The sequence below is a fragment of the Eubalaena glacialis genome, chromosome 4, assembly GCF_028564815.1.
Source record: "Eubalaena glacialis isolate mEubGla1 chromosome 4, mEubGla1.1.hap2.+ XY, whole genome shotgun sequence".
Taxonomy (NCBI): Eukaryota; Metazoa; Chordata; class Mammalia; order Artiodactyla; family Balaenidae; genus Eubalaena; species Eubalaena glacialis.
Window position 1 is genome coordinate 168,443,733 of NC_083719.1, and position 22,616 is coordinate 168,466,348.

General features: G+C 54.9%; 1 protein-coding gene across 2 annotated transcripts in view; it reads left to right on the plus strand.

The window, feature by feature from the left end:
• Positions 1 to 22,616, plus strand: part of ADAMTS2 (ADAM metallopeptidase with thrombospondin type 1 motif 2) — a 229,653-nt gene that overhangs the window by 202,945 nt on the left and 4,092 nt on the right. For both annotated transcript variants that reach the window (XM_061190082.1, XM_061190083.1), the window contains 10 exons: positions 1,269 to 1,444; positions 2,600 to 2,733; positions 7,142 to 7,265; positions 8,286 to 8,366; positions 10,070 to 10,236; positions 12,227 to 12,386; positions 14,284 to 14,416; positions 15,225 to 15,432; positions 16,892 to 17,021; positions 17,937 to 18,026. In XM_061190082.1, coding sequence (XP_061046065.1) covers positions 1,269 to 1,444; positions 2,600 to 2,733; positions 7,142 to 7,265; positions 8,286 to 8,366; positions 10,070 to 10,236; positions 12,227 to 12,386; positions 14,284 to 14,416; positions 15,225 to 15,432; positions 16,892 to 17,021; positions 17,937 to 18,026 — 1,403 coding nt within the window. The remainder of the gene's footprint in view (positions 1 to 1,268; positions 1,445 to 2,599; positions 2,734 to 7,141; positions 7,266 to 8,285; positions 8,367 to 10,069; positions 10,237 to 12,226; positions 12,387 to 14,283; positions 14,417 to 15,224; positions 15,433 to 16,891; positions 17,022 to 17,936; positions 18,027 to 22,616) is intronic.

Genomic DNA, 22,616 nt, shown 5'->3' on the forward strand with positions numbered 1-22,616 from the left:
AACAATCTACAGCATGAGCTCAAGCTCTTCAATTTCTCTTCCTCCCTGGCCTCCCTTGAATTCTCCAACTCACATTCTCTTTTGGAATTATCATGGATTTCCATTTGAATCTGTATGGCTCCCATCTGGGCTGGCCGGGGGCTCCAGTGACAGTCCGACCCCTTCCTGCTTTTTCCTGCTGCACGATGCCCCTGGGCTCCCCACACCTACACCCAGGCCTGCACCCCCTCCTGGTGATGCCCTGGTTGGTGTTGTCATTGGTCTGTGGTCCCATCAGTGGCCCTGGTGTAAATCTCAAAGTCACCCTTTCTTTCATGGTCCCCATCAAACACTGAGGCCTCTTGGTTCTTTCTCCACAAATTTCTCAGATTGTTATTTCCACCGACTTCCCCTGAGAACACGGCACTGTGCAAGGAGCCTCATGGAAGCCAGCCCCTTCCATCATTCACTCTACAGTGCTATATGCTATACATCCATCATCACAGCAGAACATGACTTTTGCCCAAGTCTCGGGCGGACCTCGGGTTCTGCTTGGCTCTGCCATGCCTAGCAGATGGCAGCACTGAAGCCCCCCAGCTCCTCCCAGGGTGCTGGCCTGCCATGCCCCATCACCCCACCTGCCATGGGCACCTGTTGGCCACCAGCTGGCGCCTTTCCTGTGGGGTTAGTGCTTTGTGGACTGCTGATGTTCTCAACAAAGTAAGGAAATTACAGAAACACAGCCCAAGTTTTCTTGAGGTGGAGGAAAGCTGGAGATGGAGTGTCCACTGTGTACCTGACACTTGTTAAGAACACTTGTAGCAAGATTCCACTACTTCAAAATTGCTCTGAGTTCCCAGCATGTGTGAGGCCCAGGCCCAGGCCCGGATGTAGGGGACGCTCACCCAGCTCCACCACCCTGGGGCTTATGGCCGGGGGCACAGCAGAACCTAAACACCCTGTTACAGCTCACTGTTGGTTCACCGCCACAGCTACAGGAGCTGGGATGGGGGTGGGGGGGTGCACAGGGGCTGAGTAGATGCTCCCTTCCCATGGGGCCCCCGAGAGAGGATTACCAGCGCCTTCTATAGTGATGCTCCAAGGCCCTGGAGGCTGGGGGATAGCCCAGGTCCTGCGGCTGGGACAGGGCAAGGCTGCATCCCTTCACTCAACAGAGCTGCCCCCTGACCCCCAAGGATCAGGGATTCCCCCCAGATCCCACAAGTGGCACCCGTGTGCTGGCCTCTTCCTGGCACCGAGCTGTAAGACCTTTCTGCTTTCTCCTCCAGCCCAGCCAATGGGGGCCGCACCTGCTCAGGCCTTGCCTACGATTTCCAGCTCTGCAACTCCCAGGACTGCCCTGACGCCCTGGCTGACTTCCGTGAGGAGCAGTGCCGGCAGTGGGATCTATACTTCGAGCATGGTGACGCCCAGCACCACTGGCTGCCCCATGAGCACCGGGATGGTGAGCCCTAAGGGGAGTGGGCGTTCAGTGTACAGGCCAGGGCTCACTGGGCCACTGATTCTGCATGGGCATGCCAGCAGAGCCCACCCTGGGCAGGGTGGCTGCCGGCTTGGGGCTCACAGCAGGACTGCAATCCCAGAAGAGCCAGACAACTGCACCTGGCCAAGGATGTAGCGGAGAGGGCGGGGCCCAGCTGGCCCCAGGCTCCTGTGCTCGCCACCCAGTGGACAAGGCTAGCGTTGCGCCTTTACCCTGGCTCAGCCATGAGGCGTAGGGCAGGGGCGGAGCCTGCCAAGGAATCAGGTTACTTCTGATCTCTCATCTTTCAGTGGGCGCTCTCAGTTCCAAGTGACTTGAACTGGTTTAAGCATCAAAAGGCATTTGTTGGCTCCTAGAACTGAAAAGTCTGGTAGTTTCAAGCATGAGAGTGTTTGTATTTCATTTGGGTCCCCCTCCCACTAAATGATGGAGAAACACAGTTTCCGTTCCTTCCAGGCATTGGGCAGAGGAGGGGAGTGGGGACTGGGGCCTGCTAGCAGAGCATCCTCCATCACCCCATGTGTGTCACACCGGCTGAGCACCTTTTGCAAGCCCCACGTGTGCATTCAAGGAGGCGGTGCCAGAGCAGACAGATCCCCCTCTCAGAGGGAGGCTTTGGTCTGGTGAAAAATCAAATAATGACGTGGTGTCATAGTGACCTCGGAGGTAAATGCTGAGAAGGGAAGGTGCCAGGGACCCAAGACTGAATCAGGGGGCATCTTATTTGGTGTTTCAGAGGTTGACTGAAAAGGGTCTCCAGGTAGAGACCTGGTAAACAGCCATTTTCCCTTCCCCTCGATATGGGGGTCTCTGGGCAGGGCCTCGGGAATCTGAGACCTGGCTGCACCAACAACAGCCTGGCTCAGTTGGGAAAAGCTCTTCCTAAGTCCCACACTACAGGGTCACGAAGGGGGTTGCAGTTATCTGCCCCCTTTCGCTTTCTCTCCCGGCCCAGGTCAGGCATGTAGGGGGGCGGGTGAATCGTAAGAAGACCCTCCTGGGTGAGAGTTTCTCCTTGCAGGGTGCTTCCCTTTAGCAAACTTGGGAAGGAAACTGCAAGCAAAGTGAGTGGTGCAGCTGGCCCTCCTCACCAACACCCCTCTGCTTCCCTTCCAGCCAAAGAGAGATGCCACCTCTACTGTGAGTCCAAGGAGACTGGGGAGGTGGTGTCCATGAAGCGCATGGTGCATGATGGGACGCGCTGTTCTTACAAGGACGCCTTCAGCCTCTGCGTGCGTGGGGACTGCAGGGTGAGTGCCACGAGGCCAGTGCGGTGCCACAGGAGCAGGGGCAGCCGCAGCTCAGGGCCTCAGCTTTCTGGGGCTTTGGGAGGATTCACTGAGGTTGAGCTTGCAAAGTGTTGCAAACAGCATCTAGATCAGGGCAGGCTCTCAGAAAATGTTGGTTCCCACCCCCTGCTCCCTGCTGCCTCTCTCCATGACAAGGGTTCTCAGACTTGAGTCTGAGGAGCCACCTGAGGAGCTTGGGGCTCCACCTCAGAGATTCTGCTTACGTAGATCGAGGCTGTGGCCCAGAGCATGAGTTTTACCAGTTTTGCCAGGTGATCTTGATGCACAAGGTCCCTGGGGGACCCCTTGTGAAGCACTGCCATGTCCTTGCACTCCTCTGGGCACTGGACAGCTTACTCTCGATCAGGGTGGCCCACCATGGCTCTCGTTGGTTTGGCTCTTTGTAGAAATGCCCTGATGTGTTTTCTGTTACTTTATTGTCTTTGGCTTCAATCTTAGGCTGTTACAAGAGACAACTGTGGGGCACACTCGGCATAAAGTAGTAACATGAGTGCAGAACTGTCCCGTCCCCTAGAAACACCTGGAAGCCTCTGTGTAGATGAGACTGATTGTAGGTGTCAAAGAGGCTGATTCTCATCTTACCTTCCTGAGAAACGAGCATCCTCAGGATGTCCCTGGCAGAGAGCCTGGCAGAATGCTGCAGGCCCCCTGGCAGAGACGGATGAGGCTGGAAGAGCAGGGAGGTGGGGTGTGGAGTAGCTGGAGGCAAGCTCAGGGATTCTCTCCAGGCACGTGATTTCAGTAGGACTGCAGCCAGCTGGGAGAGCAAGCCATACAGTCTGCTCACACTCCAAACACTCAACCAAATACTTAAAGACAGCAGTGTCTCCCCTGTACCTGAGGGGTTTTAATTGATGGAGGTGACCAAATGATGACACAGAGAAGTCAGTGCCATTGAAAGAAGAACTTATTACTTAAGTAATAAGGAAGGGCATGGCATGCTGTGCAGGGCCACATGGAGAAGCACCAGATTCAGTTGGCAGGCAGAGGGAGCAGGAGAAAGTCTGGGCCAAAGCTTTTATTGGGGTTTCCATGGCAAGGCAGGCAGAGTAAACAGCTTGGGATTGGCCAGTTTGAATAATTCTGGCAGGAGTGGTCTCTAGATTCCTGGTATCTGACCCTGGGATGATTTAGGGCAGAGACATATTGGCTTAGTGTGTGAGAGTTTGATAAAGGGAGGAATCAGTTGGTTTGTGTTTGAAAGGTGTGCTTCCATTGCTGTCCCTAAGAACTGACTAGCTAGCCCTGGGAGGGACGGTCTCTTCTTGACTAGCAAGATTTTTAAGATGTCAAAACATCATAACACACAGAAAATATTAAAAACTGTGATTAAGAGAGGCTACGGCCCTCATGGGAAACATTTAGTAGTGGAAGTAGCTTTAGATGGCAGCTGTGCGTATGGTACAAACATAACAGGGAAGTAGGAACACTGATTCACCCTCTTGGTTAGTGGGCGTGTCTAGAGCTTCACTCCTGACATTGACAACTGGAGAAGAATAGGATATTTCATTCATTAATGGTGATTTTGAACAGATAACAGTAGAATGATAGATTTTTGCATAATTAGAAAATGTTTACATTTATATATGGTCACATTGCAAAAGTTAGAAAACAAAGGAGACAGAAAGGTTGAAAACACACAAGGGAAATGGGAGTAATAAGATGAAATGTAGGAGTCCTCACAATACATGTGAATGTGAAACTCTTCTTTTAAAAGAATCTAATATCCAAGTGGACACTGTCAATGAGAGAATATCAAAACACAATGACTCAGGAAGTTTCAAAGCGAAATGACAGCAAAAGACATGTCAGGAGAATAAAGACACACACACACACACACACACACACACACACACAGAGCAGGGAATCAGGAATTAAATGAGGCCATAAAGATTCTGATTCCGATCCCAGTTTGGGGTATTTTCCCCCACATGTCCAACAAGCAATTCTCTGACACCAGCTGGATGTTGTGGGCTGAAAAAAATTGCATAATGTGAGAGATGTTAGTTAAGTTTTATTTGGGGCAAAATGAGGACTATAGCTCTGAGGAACTGCTCCAAAGAGGTAAGCGGAGGTCAGTATTATGCATGATTTTAGTGAAAGGGGGTACGTGCAGTCAAGCACACATTGTGGCAGAGGCTTGCTGCTGGTCACAAGGAGGTTGCTGCTAGTCACCAGGAGCAGATGTCGCCATTAATGATTTTGGTGCTTTCTTAGATAGAAGATGCAAGAATTTATGGGTTCATAAAATCTTCTCCTGAAAATATCTAACTATCTGAAGGCCTGTTCTGCCAGTTTTTCCCAGAGCACAAGAGTGCCTCATTCCTGATCTCCACCCTGAACTCCTTTCAGGTGTGTTGAAGGTCAGTGACTGCAGTGGCTAGTGACCTAATCCTTGTAGAAGCAGAAGGCAAGTGCCAATTTTTAGTTGGCAGTGTCCTACAATTCAACTCAGTTCTGACACTACCAACCTGGAGATAGCATCAGATGCCACAAGTTAGGGCCTCAGTCCTATAAGACGGCCCCCTGCCTTCAGATGCCAATCACAAGTCCAGGTTGTCACCTGCGCTTCTGATTAACAGGCTGTAGATTGGAGGTTCCAATAGCCCCCTCCTTGGGTTCAATTAATTTGCTAGAGTGACTCTTAGAACTCAAAAAACAGTTACTGGATTACCAGTTTATTATAAAAGGATATAGCTCAGGAACAGGCAGATGGAAGATGCTTAAGGCAAGGTATGTAGGAAGGAATGGAGCTTCCAGGCCCTTCCAGAGCGTGCTGCTGTCCCCAAATCTCCATGTGTTCACCAACCCAGAAGCTCTCCAAACTCCACCCTTTTGGGTTGTTATGGAGACTTCATTACAGGCATGACTGACTAAATAATGGGTCACTGACCACCTACTCAACCCCACTCCCCATAAAGACAGCTTTATGGCTCTCACCACAGGAAATTCCAAGGGTTTTAGGAGGTCTAGCCAGAAACTGGATGAAGACCAAATATATATATATATCATAAATCACAATATCACAACCACCCTGGCTGGACAGGAGGTTCTCCCCTCCCTCCCTTCCTCTCCCTCCTCCCCTCTTTCTCTTCCCTCCTCCTCAGCATCAGCTTCATCCTTCAGGCAACGTGTGACTGTTTACAAGGGCCATATCCTCTCATCTGATCAACAGCCCTGGCAGGCCTTGCTGCTCTGACTCCATGTCACAAATGTGGAAACAAACTTGAAGTTTCTCTGAGACTGCATTGCCAGGAAGTGGCTCTGTAGCCCCTTCATAGTCTAGAGACCCTTCCCTCAAAGGTCTTTGTAAGACAAAAGTCAGAAATCAAAGAGCAAAACTAACACAATATTGTGAAGCAAATATACTCCAATAAAAAAAATTTTTTAAGTGAGTATTTTAAAAAAGCAAAAATAAAATACGAAAAAGAGATATAAAAAAAATAATAAATCAAAGAGCAAAGGGAAAGGAAGCAGTCTCACAAGAGGCGGGGATAGGAGGATCCTGAGGGGTGAATTGGCTCTGGGCTTTCTGGCAGCCAGGGCAAAGAGGGAAACCTGTGATGCTATGGTGCACTCTAGGACAGACGGGGAGCAGACCAGCTAGGAGGAGAGGTTGTCTTCCCTGCTGAGTGTGGTCATGGATATGAAAGTGGCCTCAGGCAGTGTGTTCAGACCCAGGGTCTGCTCCCTGCAGAGCTCTGGGGCCCTGGGAATGCTGTGCTATCGGCAGGGCTATAGAGAGTTACAGAACCGGAATTTGTTACTGCCTCTACCAGGTGGCCCTGGGCAAGGAGCGTCCCTGCTCTGTGTGGAACAATTTTCGGTACTAGAGTGGACAGTGTTGAGAGGATTGGTTGAGAGAATGAAGGCACAAGTGTTCCTACCAACTCTTGTCACCTCCTGCCCAGACACCCCGAGGCAGACTGAAGAGGACACTGTTCCTGGGGGCAGTGTGAGGGAGGGACATCTTGGCCTAAGCTTTGGGTGCGAGCCCTGGAGGGACCGCCTCTGGGGCTGCGCTGCGTGGACGGCCGGGAGAAGGAGCAGAGGCCATGTCTGATATGTCCATTAGGACGCCAGCATGCTGTGGCAGGACAGCCTCAGGACCAGGCCCTGTTTAGGCTGTACAGAGCCCTCCGCAGGTCACACTGTCCAGACGAGTGGATGAGTGAGGGGGAAAGGCTGGTCCTTGGATGGGCACACAGGGTCTGTCTTGCTCCAAAGCCCCCTCTCCTTCCCCTGCATCAGGAACTGCTAAGAAGGGATGCCCAGACCTGGGCTGTGGAGGGAACAGGTGGGGAGAGGGGGTCTGGAGTGTACACTGCACCTCCCCACCCCTCTGCAGAAGGTGGGCTGTGATGGGGTGATCGGCTCCAGCAAGCAGGAGGACAAGTGTGGTGTGTGTGGAGGGGACAACTCCCACTGCAAGGTGGTCAAGGGCACATTCACACGCTCGCCCAAGAAGCTCGGTGAGTGCGCCCCTCCCTCCCCCTGCCCAGGGCACCCAGGCCTGAATGTCTATAGCACCTGGCCGGGTGGCTCTGACTGGGTTCTCAGCTGTTTGCGGGAGAGGGGGTGTAAGTCTGGGAGGGTGAGGTGGAGGGTCAGGGGCAGCTGCGCCAGGCCCCAGGGTGGGCGGGGACAGGGATAATGCCGGGGTATAGGTGCCCAGGGTGGGTCTTAGAAGTCTTTATTTGAGGGCACCCTCCCCAGCCCTCCAAGGCTTTCGGGTCGCCAGGTGGCCTCCCTTGCTCGCTGCCCCCAGCCACCTGTCAGCAGGACTTTGATGGGCTGGTCAGTGCAGCCTGTGGCCTAGGGACATGTAAGCCTGTCCCCACAGGGCCACAGGATGGGGCTGGGGAACTTGGGGTCCCTGACCAAGGTGGATTCTGGGAAAACAGACCGCTTGGTGAGCCTCCTTCCACAGTGGTACCTCCGTCTGGCTTCGGTGCTCTGGGTGGGCTTGTAGCAGCTGACTGCTCTGCCTCTGTCCGAAATGGTGAGAAGCCACTTTGGTTCACCTCTTTTGGAAGAAGGCCATGGGACAAACCTGCCAGACTCCACTCAGAGCTGGTGCCAGGGTGCCAGGAGCTGGCCTTCTGCAGTGCCCCACGTGAGCAGGCTGTCTTCAGTTTGCGGATTAAGCCGCCAAGGTCCAGGGAGGGCAAGCAGTTTGCTGAAGGCCTCCCTCCTGGATGTGGCATCTTAGCTCCGTGCCCAGGTGTGACTCCAGGGACACTCACGAGGATGCCCACTAAGTTTTCAAGGGAGGAGGCTGAAGGAGCGCCTGGATTTGAAGATGAGCCAAGGGCTGTGGCTGGCTGGGATGTGCTACCTTTCCCGTGGACCCCTCTCTGGGTGGGCAGTCAGAGCCCATAAAACATTGGGGGCTCTGGAACCACCTTCGAGGGCAAGGCCCTCCTGGCATTGTCTGCATTCGACGGCCTCTCCCTTCTCATTTGGCTTTGTCTCCCCACATCCCAACAAAGGTTACATCAAGATGTTTGAGATCCCGGCAGGAGCCAGACACCTGCTTATCCAGGAGGCAGACACCACCAGCCACCACCTGGGTGAGTGTCGGAGCCCAGACAGTGCGGTGGATCTGCAGCCTGACTCTTCCGGGGATCAGGGGCCCAGCTGAGAGGCGTGGCTGCAGCCCCATCTCCCCTGTCCCTGGCCTGGCCCACCTGGTGGACGTCTCCTGGAGTCATTCCCCAATGGAGAGGCCAGGGGTTGGGATCAGAGGGCTTCCCTGGCAGCAGCTGTGGAGGGACATGTGTTTACGACATGCCACACCTCCCCACACTAACTCCATCGCGAGGCCAAGGGGAAAGCCCCCTGTCCACTGGAAGGCAGGCAAAGTCCTTAAGCAGTGGCTGCTAAGGCCAGCTGGTAGATGGGCTCCCATGATGTATTTGCATTTTTTCATTTAGTTTCATTTTAAATTCAAGTGATTCTTTTGGAATAGGGATTCCTGGCATCTGTTGAAAATTTGGATGTTCTAACAACTCTGAGTGCCCCCTTCTCACATGGCAGCCCCTGTGGGGCTGTGCTCCTCCAGGCTGCCTGGGGCTCCTCAAAGGGGCTTCACCCATCCATGCCCCCCACCAAGTTGTAAGGCTGAAGTAGGAGGTGATGCCGGGGTCACTGAGGGGACCCTATACAAGTCCCTTCCCCCAATTTGGGTCCCGACCTTCCTCCCTGTGCCCTGGAGGCCAGCCTGGGTCAGGGGCTCCATGACTTGCCTCCACCTGGCCCCCGCCGCTGACGCGAGACAGACACCACTCTTTTTAATATGAATTTTTCTTTCTTCCTTATTTTAAGAGGAGACTTTATGTTGCTATCCCAAAATGCAAAGCCAGTGGCACTTGCCTTAAGTAGAAGGCAAATATAAAAGTTGATCCCTGAAAAAAAAGACACTTCTACCTAAACACTGTTTCCTGCCGAGGGCTCTCCCTGCACTAGAGGAGGGAGGGTTAGTGACAAGCTGAGGACCTCCTGGCGCCCGCTGAGACTCTCAGGGGATTCTAGGAGACTTGTGAAGGGAATGATTTCCTCACTCTTTGATCCCATGAATTTTGTGCCCCGTCTGTGACACCACCTAAAATCTTCCAGCAGCCCCCCAGCAGACACCTTCCACTGTGGGAAGCGTGGGGCTTCCTGACCAGTGGAGTCTCGGCTCCTAGACATTCTTTGTGGATGCCTAGTGGCCTGAGTGGTCCCCGGGCCAGGTCAGGCCTCTTTGGGTTGTGGGGAACTGGTGGGGACCCAGGCCGAGCCACAGTTACCAACAGGGTGGGGAGACATATGGGACGTATGCTCATCCCAGGGAAGGAAGCCCTCACCCAGCCCTGTGCCCTGGTGTCCAGCAGATGACCCTCACCCAGGGGGCTGGGGCAGGGAGGGCAGTGGCTCTGAGAGCCCACTGAGTGTTCCAAGTAGACAGCAAGGAGGTGGCCTTGATGCCTGCCGAGTCCCTTGCCATGTAGCATCTCCTTCAGGGCCTGAGGGACAGATCCAGGAAAGGGCCCTGGGCCTGGCAGAAGGGCAGGGTTAGAGGGAAACCTAGTTTTGGCTGAGAGACAAAGGACAGGTCAGGTTCCCAAGGTGATTTGGGCTGTCAGTGGGACTGACAGGCCCCTGGCAGAAGACAGCTGGGAGACGAGGGGCTCTGCTCCCTGTAACTCCCCCAACCTGTTCAAACCAGCATACCCTGCCAGCCTTCCCGCAGTTCTGCCCCTGGGTGACACTGGCTGTCTTCTGCCATTCTCAGCCATCAAGAACCTGGAGACAGGCAAGTTCATTTTAAATGAAGAGAATGACGTGGATCCCAACTCCAAATCCTTCATTGCCATGGGTGTGGAGTGGGAGTACCGGGATGAGGATGGCCGGGAGACGCTGCAGACCATGGGCCCCCTCCACGGGACCATCACTGTCCTGGTAAGTCGAGGCAGAGGCCAGGCCCACCGCTTCCTGGCTGCCCAGGCAGGGGGCAAGTAGCTGCTAGGGAAGGGATGGAGGGGTGCCTGGGAACCCTGAGCCGCCCTGCATCCTTTGGACCATGCTCTGAACGGCCTCTCTGGCCTGACTTTTGGACCAAGGGTCTCTATCTCTGTGTCAGAGCAAGGAACAGACATGGAGCCACCAGTTGGGCTCTGGGCCCTGTATCAACCCCTGGGTGACTAAAGACAAAATCCCCTGCAAGCGATTAGGTTTCCCCCTCTGGGTGACATTCATGACCACCTTTCATCATGCTTATTCATGTCTGCCACTGTATCCAAACCCAGCAACTCTCTGGGGGTGACCAATGGGGCTCAGGAAATTGGACTGCTAGACCCAGGTCACACTAGACTTTGTCCCTGAGCAGGACTGGACCCCAGGTCTCCTGAGTCCAGGACCACAGGCTGCTCCTGGTGATGGAAGTACAGAGGGAGCTTGATTTCCTAATTCACTTTTTAAAAATTAATTTTAATTGCATACATAATATATTTTATCAGTAAAAGAAGTTAAAACACTACAGGTAAGACTCAGGTGACTTTTGCCCCTCCGTTAAGGTGAGCACACCATGGTTGGGTTCAGGCATCTGGACCCAGCGCCCCACACCAAGGTGCGCAGCTGTGGGGACGGGGTGTTTCATGTGTGCTGTGCTCTGCTCTGCTCACCTCGGCTGCATGTACTTTTCATCCCCAGAAACGCCTTTGGTGCCCTGCCTTTGTCAGTGCATATACAGTCAGGCTTCAGTATCTGCCATTTCTGTATTGGTAAATTCACCTACCGAAAGTATTTCTAATCCCAAAATCAATACAGGCGTACCTCAGGAGATACTGCAGGATCGGTTCCAGACCACTGCAGTAAGGCGAATATGGCAATAACGCAAGTCACATGAACGTTTTGGTTTCTCAGTGTGTGTGATAGCCTTAGGTCTAAAAAGAACAATGTACATACCTTGATTAAAAATACAAAACAAAAAATCAGTTACAATAATAACATCAAAGATCACTGATCAGAGATCACCATAATAAAAGTAATAATAATGAAAAAGTTTGAAATATTGTGGGAATTACCAAAATGTGACCCAAAGACACAAAGTGAGCAAATCCTGTTGACAAATGGCGCCAATAGACTTGCTGGATGTGGGGCTGCCACAAAAGTTTAATTTGTAAAAAAACGTAATATCTGCGAAGCGCAGTAAAACAAAGCGCCATAAAGCGAGGTCTGCCTGTACTCGTAGTGGAGCAGGGGAAAATGTGAGGAGGCGGAAACAGGCGAGGTCTCCTACTGTAAACAAGCGTCTTTTTCACACTCTATTTACTGCCATGTTGTTCGCATTTTTTTAATTAATTAATTTATTTATTATTTTTATTTATTTATTTTTGAATTTTAAAAATTTATTTTTTATACAGCAGGTTCTTATTAGTTATCTATTTTACACATATTAGTGTATATATGTCAATCCCAATCTCCCAATTCGTGCTTTCGGGGGATGATCTCATTGTTTAAAATGGCCCCAAGCATGGGTCCGGTGTTCCTCTGAGCAGGAAGCTGCAGGTTTGCCCTAAGGAGAGAACGCATGTGTTAGATGAGCTGCGTCCAGGCACAAGTAACCGGGTGCTGGCCGTGAGTTCAGTGTTAATGAATCAATGGCATGTACTAATTAAGGTGTCTTTAAACAGAAACGCACATAGAAAAAGCTTATGCATTGACTGTTGATGAAACTGTCACGACCAGAGGTTCGCAGGCCCTGACGCTGTGTTCCCCTGCGAGCAGCAGTTCAGTACTGGCAGATTCGGTGTTTGCCGGGACTTTCTAGAACCTGACTACCGTGAATAACGAGACTTGGCTGTGCATGTTCCTCGGGCTGACCTTCCTAACCTGGTCGCTGAGGGAGGGTGGTGGTGGGCAGACACATTCACGTCCGTCTCCGGGGCAGGTCATCCCGCAGGGGGACGCCCGCATCTCGCTGACCTACAAATACATGATCCATGAGGACTCGCTCAATGTGGATGACAACAATGTCCTGGAGGACAATTCCGTGGGCTACGAGTGGGCCCTGAAGAAGTGGTCTCCCTGCTCCAAGCCCTGCGGTGGAGGTGAGGGGCCTTCTCAGAGTTGGGACCCCAGAGGAGGTCGGGGCCGAGCGGGAGGGGTCTCCGGGATGAGGAGCTTCCTAAGCCCATGGTCCCTGCTGACTGCCTGGCATGAGGGATGTGCCAGGTATGAGAACACTAGACCCAAGCCAGTGACCTTTGCCTGGGTGACAAGGGCCTAGCCCCACTAGGGAGGTGGCAGAGGGTGGGCAGGAAGAGCAGGTGCTCAGGGCAGCCAGGGGGCATGTGTGGGGCTTGGATGACACCAGCACCCACCTGCATCCTTGTGAGAGGGAGGTCTGGCCTGGCGGGAGGTGGCTGTGAGGTTGGCTTGGATGGATTACTGTGACATCATGAGGCAGGTCACAGGAAAGGCTCAAGCCATGCTGGAGACCAATGAAGAGGCCCCCTCTGCAGACATCCCTCCTAAGATCCCTCCTTTCTGAAAACAGAAAGGCCTTTCCTCCCTGGGGCAGGGCTGGGTGCAGAGAGGTCCCACCTGCCTTGGACCTCAAAGAGTCCACAGTTGGGTGGGACATAACAGACAGACAGGAAGTTCTGATCTGCCCAGTGTAGTCACTGCTCCTAGGGGGCTGGAGGAGATAAAAGGCAGGAGAAGAGAGCTCAGCCTGCAGGAGCAGGTGGCCAGGACAGACCTCCTTCAGGTGCCATGAAGGGTCCCACACCTAGAGAACAGAGGGAGTTTGCCCAGTGGGCGGGGCACCCACTGCCAGGCTCAGGCAGATGGAAGGCTCCTCTTCCAGTTCTCCTGCCTGGGCGGATGGCACCCCAGCCTTCCACTGAGCCTCCCGGCCCCCTGGATTTTATCAGCACATCCTGTTGGGTCTCCCTCCTGCATATCTCTTGGACTCATCTGCTGTTACCATCTTCCCAGTCCTGGCACCATCCTCGCTACCCAACTGGCCCCGTGTGTCCACTCTTGCCCTCAGAGTGACCTATTAAACGGGCAGATCAGACCATACCCCTTTCTGTTATCACAGTTTTCAGAAGCTCCTTCTGCTTTTGGGATAAAAAACAAAATTATCCTCATGGCCTCCAAGGTCCAAGCAACTTGCTGACTCTCCCACTGCCGTTGGCACCCCCAACCCTTGCTCACTCAGCCCTGTCCACACTGGCCTTAAGTGCTTTTCCTAGACACGCTGTGCTTCTGCCTCAGGGCCTTTGCATAGGCCATCTCCTCCCCAGGGAGCCCCCTCCACCGCTTTCCCACTAAATCAGCGCACCTCCATCCTCTGTTTCCTGGGACACCCCCAGATGCCCAGGCTAGATCAGGCTGCCCAGTCATATTATCTCATGTCTAACCCACTAGGCTGAGGTTTTGAGACTTGGCACTGTTGACATTTTGGGGTCTATAATTTTCCGTTGTGGGGGGTAGTCCCGTGCATTGTAGGATGCTGAGCAACATCCCCAGCCTCTACCTGTTAGATGTCGGTGGCATCTCCTCCCCCAGTTGTGACAACTAAGTGTCCCAGACATTGCCAGATGTCCCCAGGGGCAAAATCTCCACCAGTTGAGAACTGCTACACTAGACTGGCTGCAGGAGCCTTGCAGGCTGTATTCCATGTTTAGCCAGGTCCTCAGAGCACATTAATTCAAGGTGGAGTAAATGACTAAACAATGGGAGAGGAAATAGAACCTTCCCTCCTGCCCCAGGAAGCCAGCCAAGGGGCAGGAGAGAAGGGGGCTACTCTCCCTGGCCTGTCACTGTCACTTGGCCTGGGGTGGTGGGTAAACACCAGGCTAGATGTGTCCCTGCCCGACCCCCCACCCCATTAGCAGGGCGGGGAGAACGGGGCTATGTGGCCTGAGGAGCCGCCCCTCCACGCCTGCTGGAGGACCCATACTGTCCCACTGAGCCCCCTCGAGCTCTCGTCTTCAGGGTCCCAGTTCACTAAGTATGGCTGCCGCCGGAGGCTGGACCACAAGATGGTGCACCGAGACTTCTGCGACTCCCTCTCGAAGCCCAAAGCCATCCGCCGGGCTTGCAACGCGCAGGAGTGCTCCCAGCCCGTGTGAGTGCCAGGGCTCCCCGGCCCCCAGCCCCACTAGAGGAGGGGAGGGAGAGCCCTGGGGCTCCTGTGGAGGGTGGTGCAGGATCTGGTTCCCTGGATGCTCTGGGCCTCACATGCCCTGAGACGTTTGACAGATTCTTTCTCACTCACCACATTCTATGGAGTCTAAGAAGTTGCAGGCGGTGCAGTGCCCCCCTGCTTCAGACCTGCTAGACGGAAACAATAATGTGCATCTTAGAAATGACAACAAGTGGTAATGCTCAGATGGGGAAACTGAGGCTCCGAGGGTGCAGGGCTTGCTTCTGGTCCTGTGGTAGATGTTTCCCAAGCAGCTCATTCCAGAGGCTGCGGCTTTGGAATGGCCACAGCCATGACCCTCCGGCTCCGGGGTTTGACAGGGCTGCATTTCTGGGCCCAGGTTCCTTTTGCAGGACCCTGAGTGGGGAAGATGGTGGGTAAAAGGCAGGTGGGGGCCGTTCGGGGACAGGTGCTGAGGGTGTCCATGCTGCTGCCCGGAAGGGTTGGTGATGTCAGCGGAAGCTGAGGTCAGAGGGCAGAGCCAGGAGCCTAAGAAGGGACAGAGGCTGGCTCTCCATGGCCACACCCCAACCAGGATCTCCCAGCCGTGGGCATGCTTGGGGTTCATCGTCTGCAGGACCTCAGGCAGGGGCCCAGCTAGCCTCCAGGGCGCCTTCCTGACAGTAGGTAGAGATGTGCCTGGAGGAGCAGGCTGCCTTGCCTCTGTCCACCAGGGCCTCAGCCAGGCTGATTCTCCGGGGGCTGACCGTGTGCTGCTCTGCCCTGACAGGTGGGTCACGGGCGAGTGGGAGGCATGCAGTCAGAGCTGCGGGCGGACGGGCATGCAGGTTCGCTCCGTGCGCTGCGTTCAGCCGCTGCACAACAACACCACCCGCTCCGTGCACACCAAGCACTGCAACGACGCCCGACCCGAGGGCCGCCGGGCCTGCAACCGTGAGCTCTGCCCCGGTCGGTGGCGGGCCGGACCCTGGTCCCAGGTAAGCAGTGCCCCGGCCCTGTGTCCTCAGCCCCCAAACCAAGCTTGGGTGGGACTGAAGTGGCCAGGGCGTTCCACCTGGGCCCAGATGCAGTTCTTGCCCTGGGCCATGTCCCGTAGGTCTCAGGGCACCCGTGGTTCCACGTGGCTATGGGAAACTCAGTGGAATGTGTATCTTTACTCTATAGGGTAGAGGCTCCCATGCACTGCAGGGGACTGGACCCCCAGGAGACTGGGGACAGCCTGGGCTCCAGGAAATGAAGGGAAGCCTGGGCTTTTGTCTCTGGGGGCCAGAGGTATGGCTAGAAGGCCGGTCAGACTTGCAGGAGGAAACACGGGCAAGGGAGGGCTTAGACTTGGGCTGGAAAGGATAGTCTCGGGCTGGAGGAGCCATTCTGGGGGCAGGGCTGAGCTGATGTGAGCACTGACATCCAGCCCCCGGGCCTGGTGGGTCAGGGGTCACCAGGACCAGCCTTGGGCTCAAAGATTTGCTCAGAAGTTGCTGTAGTCATGGTTATGCTTTATTACAATGAAAGCACACACCGTAGAATCAGCAAAGGGAAAAAGTGTTTCGGTGAAGTCTGGAGGAAACCAGGCACAAATGTCTAGGTGCCCAGGATTTTCACTGGGGATCAGTCACGTAGGCATAGGGTGCCTGCGTGACTGACATCAGTTACTGAAGCCCCAGACCCCAGAGGGAAAGCAGATGCTCACCATAAATCATCTTGTTGGTGTAAACCAACCGAACAAATTGGTGCGGCCTGCTCCAAGGCCTCAGGCACGCAAAAACGCTCTTACCAGACAGACCATTCCATGAACTTGGTTCCCAGGAGTCGCCCAAGGGCCAGTCCTGAAAATAGGCCTTTCTTGGGACTGGGCAGTTTTGAGCAACGCGGTCTGCTGAGTCAACCCTTTGTCACACACGAGGCGAGGACTTGAGAATCGTCCTTTGGCAGGGCTGGGCTGAGTTGTGAGCAGAGCCACGAGTCTGGGCATGGCTGCTCCTTCTGGTCCCTCCCGATGTGGTGAGGCCAAGGGGGCCCGAGACTGGAGGGCACAGTGAGGGTGCTGGTGGTGTAGAACCTTGTGTCCAGAGGGAGGGAGAGTCCTCTGCCGAAGCCTCCTGGACCCAGGCAGAGCTTTCCCAGTGGCCCCCAGTGCATAGCAGTTCTTCTGGGCCTTGGACCTCCTCTAGCCAGAGGAGGGAGGTGCTCGTTGAGAAGCCAGAAGTGCCAGGCCCTATCTGGCCCTGCATATTTGTTCTCTCTAACTCACTCTAGAGCCCAGGAGATAGAGGCAGCTGCCTGGGGCTAGGGCAAGGCAGGGCAGGCCTCTAGCTCACCCTCTACCCTTTGTGCCTCCCCACCTCCCACGTATTGTGGGGTCACCCGCTTGGGGAGCCCTTTCAGACCCAGCCTAGTGTGGGAGGTGGGCCCTGACTGGTAACCCTCTGCCTGCAGTGTTCGGTAACCTGTGGCAACGGCACCCAGGAACGGCCGGTGCTCTGCCGAACCACGGACGACAGCTTCGGGGTCTGCCGGGAGGAGCGGCCCGAGACGGCCAGGATCTGCAGGCTTGGCCCCTGTCCCCGTAAGCCTTCTGTGTGCAGCAAGCCCAGGGGAGGGGGGCTGGTCCAGGCAAATGTGGCTCTTCCCACAACTGGTCAAACTCAGCATCTGTGAACTTGAAGGAGAAGCTAAGCCCGCCCAGGCCTGGGCTGGGACCTTTCTCTGGCAGGAAATGGAAGGAACTGGCATTTGCCATGCTCATCTCCAGGCCAGACCCTAGTGAAAGATGGCATGGACTCAGCCCATCCCTGCCTTCCTGGCACTCCCTTTTGGTCTGGGAGACAGAAACCGGATTCACAGTGACTGCACATCGGAGCTCAGCCCATGCCCACGCGAGTAGGGGGTGCCTGTATGAGTAGGGGGTGCCTGCCGCCCTGCAAGGAGAGCAACCAGAACGCTGGCTGCGTGTAGATGCCTGGCCAAGTGCTGAACAAACGTCACCTCTTTCGGTCCCCACAACAGTTGAAGACGTAGATCCAGTCATGAGTCCCTTCTGTGGAGCAGGGAGCTCGGGGGGTCAGGTGTGCCTCCCCCAGCTGAGGAGGGGGTAGAGCCAGGATTCACTTGTTCCCAGCACTTCCAGAGCCAGCAGTCAGGGCACTGCTCAGCCTGGAGCAGGGCACGGTGGGGACTTGGAGGACAGTACAGAGATAAGGAGGCGCTGGTAGGGCCTGCGTGTGGGGATAGTAGCTGCAGCTACTCTGCGTAGCTGAGACCCAGATGCTTGGTGTGGGAGAGGCAGGACTGGGCCTGGACAGGGTGCTTGGGGCCCATCTGTCCCAAGGGAGGCCTTGCAGGCCACACTGGGGAGTTGGGGCCCTCCTGTCACCCCCTCCCTGGGATGCCAGAATCCAGGGAGCCCTTCTGCCCGGGGTGGGTGGGTTGGGTGCCCAGACCTGGTGCCCCAGCAGCCAAGACTCCTTTCTTTTCCCTCTAGGAAACATCTCCGATCCCTCCAAGAAGAGCTACGTAGTTCAATGGCTGTCCCGACCGGACCCCAACTCAACAGTCCAGAAGACCTCGTCAAGTAACCGGCCCGTTTATAACTCTGTCTCTGCCCTCCAGTGCATGCCCTGCGCCTTGTGGAGCTTGCCGTGGGCTCCCCTCCTCTCTTTCTATGGAAAACTGCCCTGATTCTTCCTGAGCACTCTCTTGGTTGAATCTGTTTTCTCCCGGCCTCTGTGCTCGGCTGTCCCCTTTGGAGCCGCCTGGCCGGGAGGGCCAGTCTTGCAGCGGCACGGCCCGGGGCACCGACCTCTTGTGGGGGTGCCAGGACCTCGCGGTGATGGCTTTTAAAGGGGCAAAGATCTGTCGCGGTGCTGGAGGGGCCAGAGGCCAAAGTTTGAATGTGACCATTTGGTGACCGCCTTGCGGGGCCACATCCCTCCAGGCTGGAGCTGCGGGTCGGAAGTCGAGGCGGAGCCCGCCCGTCCCCTTTCAAACGCCGCCTACCAGCGAGGCGAGGCCAGAGGGGTCTCGCGGGTGTGCAGTTTTGCGTCGCCGTCCTGGGCGCCCGGCCCGTTTCCGGCAGTGTGTCGGCGGCTCCCTGGCCACCTCTGCTGTTGCTGCTGCTGCTGACCCTGTGCTGTGTGTCCTCCTGACTCGTGTGACTGTGGCCTGCTTCCTGTGGCCTTTGTGTCCAGCTCACACAACCCTTGGCCCCCGTACCCTGTCCCCTTGGGGGTTCAGGTCAAGCAGAGGAGGCAGGGGTCGTGTCCCCACAGTGGGACATCAGGACACACCACCACTTCCATTCTCTGTCCATTCGCTCCAATGGCCTTTGTCATCGTGCACACATGACCCCGTGCACGGGCGCGCGAGAGAGTGAAAGGCTGTCTCACGTGGATGCGGCCACCTACCCGTGTGAACAACTACAGAATTACCTCAATTTTTATCGCTTTTTTGCTTAGATAAAACTATGTAGAAGATGCCTTAAAGTTGAAAGGTAACAGAATTGGCTGCTAGCAACCCAGGCAGGAGGCAGGCAGTGCAATCTAGAGGGAGGCGGCCCGCTCATCCACCTTTGGTCAAGGGTAAGGCTTCCCAGTCCAGTCTGTACAGGGCTCCAGGCACGGGCTCACCTCTGCGGAAAGGAGACCCGCTCTGTGGCCCCAGCGGCCCTTCGGCGCTGACTGTTGTTGGAGCCTCGGGCACTCTGCTGCCGGCGCTGCCTTACACCAGAGGGCGACTGGCCTGGCCCTGGGCGTGACCAGTGTAGCACTCCCGCCGGTCACCCCCCACTCGCCCCAGCCCCGTCCCCTGTTCATAGCATCCCTGCTGGACAGCGCCCAGCCCTCCCCTGGCACTAGTTACTGTTATGTAAATACTCGGTGTAACACATACTAATTCTCATGACTGTTAACTTCCAACTTTGACTTAGGCAATGCGAGTGACATGAGTGACTCTGGGAAGGTGCAATACGGTCCTGAGCATCGTGCTCTCTGTCTATATGCACTTTGGTTTATCAGGGATATTTTATTAGTGTTTTGTATGTATTCAATGACGTATTATATAGGTTCCATTGTCGTTGCTTTTCTGGTTTTTTTATGAGACAACATTAGTGTGTGCCAAAGTGACTGTGATAATGACCTTTTACTCTTACTAACAGTGGAAAGACTTCCTGTCATGCATCCCACAAATAAACTCAATAAAAGTTCAGTGAAACTGGGTGCTTGGGTCTGGCACGCTGCTGCCTCCTTCTCTTCACCTCTGTGACCAACGGCGCTGCAGGGCTGCAGGTGCCGTTCTGGTCCATTACTTCCTTGGTTTCTGATTCCAGTGACTTTCCTGTCCCCCTTACCCGCCCAACGTAGATACTGAGGGCCCCTCCCCCACTGAGGCATGTGCCCCCTCCTCAGGCATTTTTCAAAATGTGACAGTAGCCCGTGCAGACACCCCACCGGCATTCTGAGTTTTGAATCCTTAGTGCTAAACAAGCACCTTGCAGGAACACCTTGGCTGTCTCCTTGTGGATAAGTTCTCACAGTTGGGAAAAGGGCCCCATGTGAGCTTCTCCCCGTCTTTGGGATCCCAGCCTGTGGAGTGGGAATATGGGGTTAGTAGCTGAGACAGTGTCCAGGTCACCGTGCCCTGAGCCACCATCAGGCCACTGCCCTGGCTCCTGGCACAGCTCTCAGCCTTGGGCTACCTGTTCAGGGAGGGAACAGGTCTGTCTGGCCCAGGTAGGGGCTGGGCTAGCCTTAGGAGAGTCTGGGTTGGGAGAAGGGCAGGGCAGCCGAAGGTCTGAGCGCCTGGCCTGCGACATTCACACACGGGTGTGCTCAGCTGTGCCTGCCTTGTCTCCCGAGGCCTACCCTCAGGAGCCACAGGGCCTGTGTGTCCACTTCCCTTGCTGACAAGGACCACACAGCAGGTCAGGGTCCAAACAGGGACCTCCTAATCTGGAGCCTGGGCCATGTCCTGCCAGGGGGCATCTCTCCCTCCCTTTCCCATGAAGGGGTCCCGTTCCGGGGAGGAGGGAGGTCACGAGAAAGGACGACCACCCAGCACCATGGAGACAGGCATCAGGGCACAGGGCCGGGTTCCAGGTGCCAGCCTTCGGGTGGGGGTCACAGTAGCTGTGGCTGGGGTCAGCCTGCCCAGAGCTCTGATCATTGAAAGACTCCCAGCTCAAGAGACAGGAGACCAAGACAACTGTGTCTGACGAACTGCGTCCACTAAGTCCCCTTGCCCAGACAGATCAGGAGAAATCCCTGCTGAGGGCACCTTGCCTAGAGCTGCGGGCAGGCCACCAACAGGGCTGCTCCAATGAAACTTTGTTTACAAAACCAGGTGGAGGGACCAACTTGGCCCACAAGAGTGGTTGGCAGACCCTTACCCTAGACTGATGTGACACCCGCTTCTCGGATCCCAGCCTGGTGAAAGACAAGTGAGGGAGATGCTTGTTATTTGTGTGAAGGAAGAGGCACAGGTGACAGGAGAGGGTGTCTGTGTGGCAGGGGTGACCCCAGTCCCAGCAGCACGGCTAGGCCTGGCTGCATCCTTGTTGAGGCCTATGCCTCTGGCCTCCCCGCCCCAGCTGATGGCCAAAGCCTGGGGGAGATGCTGCACCTAGTATTACCAAGGCACCCTTGTGTCTCCTTGAGGGCTGTCATGGTGGTTTCCACACACTTACCTCAGTGACTGCCAGGGAGGGGAGAGGGACCGGGAGGGGAGAAGGGAGCAGGGGCTCTGAGCACGCCCCACCCAGCTTCAAACAGGACTGTTCTGGTTTCATCTGTCTCAGATATTGGATATCTGTGTAAAATTTTATCCAAGGTTTTAAAACCCTGAAAGCCACATCTCAGCATCTTTTAGTCTGATTTCTGGAATCAACCCTCAGCACAAGGCCATCTGCCTTTCCCCTCCACATGTGGGCCTATTTCACCACCTCAAGGTTAGGAAGACCAGGGCTTTTCCTAAACAGCCTATCTGTCCTTATCTCTTCATACTCTGGGTCCTGCACCCAGTCATGTTTCCTCCTTATTTTGGCCACTTAGATGCTCAGAGTCCAGGTTGGGTCCCTCTCTGATGATACGTGCCTCTGTGTATTCTTCTTCCCTGTAGCATTGCCATTCTAAAATCCATGATTTCCTCGTTTTGGACTTGCTCAGTTATTCACATTGGTCTTTTTCACATTTATGCATTCTTCGATTCACTGTTCTAGGCTCTGGTATAAAGGAGCATCCAGATACAGCTCGGGGCTCTGCCCTTTGGAGCTTTCAGGATAATGAAAAAGTCAGGCATTAGTTACCTTATCTGACAACTAAATGTGGACTTGGTAGCTGGGATGGAATGCTGGGAAGGGGAGACCCATGGCACCATAAGACCACATACTGGGGGATTTAACCTCCAAGGGAGGTCAAGGGACGCTTGCCTGAGGAAGATGTGTTTCAGCTGAGCCTCGGGGATAAGAGGAAGAGGGGAGGCACAGTATGTGCAAAGGCCCTGTGGCCACAGAGAGCACACTGCAGAGCAAGGCAATCAAGGCCTGAATGAGACTGGAGAGGTGAAAGGGACGGGTCCTCGCCCTGAAAACAATGGAGGAGCAATACAAGGGCTTCAGTCTGGACGGTGACATGGTCACATCTCTGGCTGAAGAACATCATTCTGCTTGCAGCAGGATAGCTAGATAAGAAGGAGGAAGAACGGAGACAGGCAGGCAGAAAGGAAGCTCTTACCATGTTGCAGCCAAGAGGCAAGGTAGCTTGGCCCTGTGGAGGCAGGAGAGAGGGGAGCGTGGACACATCTGAGAGCATCAGGGGAAATACTGACAGACCTGGAGATGACCGGACAGGGGATGTCCGGGGTCTGGCTTGTGCGCATGAAGGGCCATTCTCTGAGGTGGGTGGCGCCAGTGAAGACCATGGGCTTGGGCCGGACATGTGGAATCCACTTTTGGGACCACAGGAGTTGAGGGGTATCTAGTAGGCTGTTGTATCCAAGTGTTTGAAGCTCCGGGAGTTTGAGGTTGGTGTCCAACTAAGTGGGTTGCCAGCCTGTAAGGGAAAATTATAAGCTGGAGCAATGGCCATGCAGAGGGCAGATGTCAGAACCACAGGCCCTGAATAGGAGGGGGCCTGCCTGTCTGTTATTGTGGGAAATTTCAGTGAGCTAG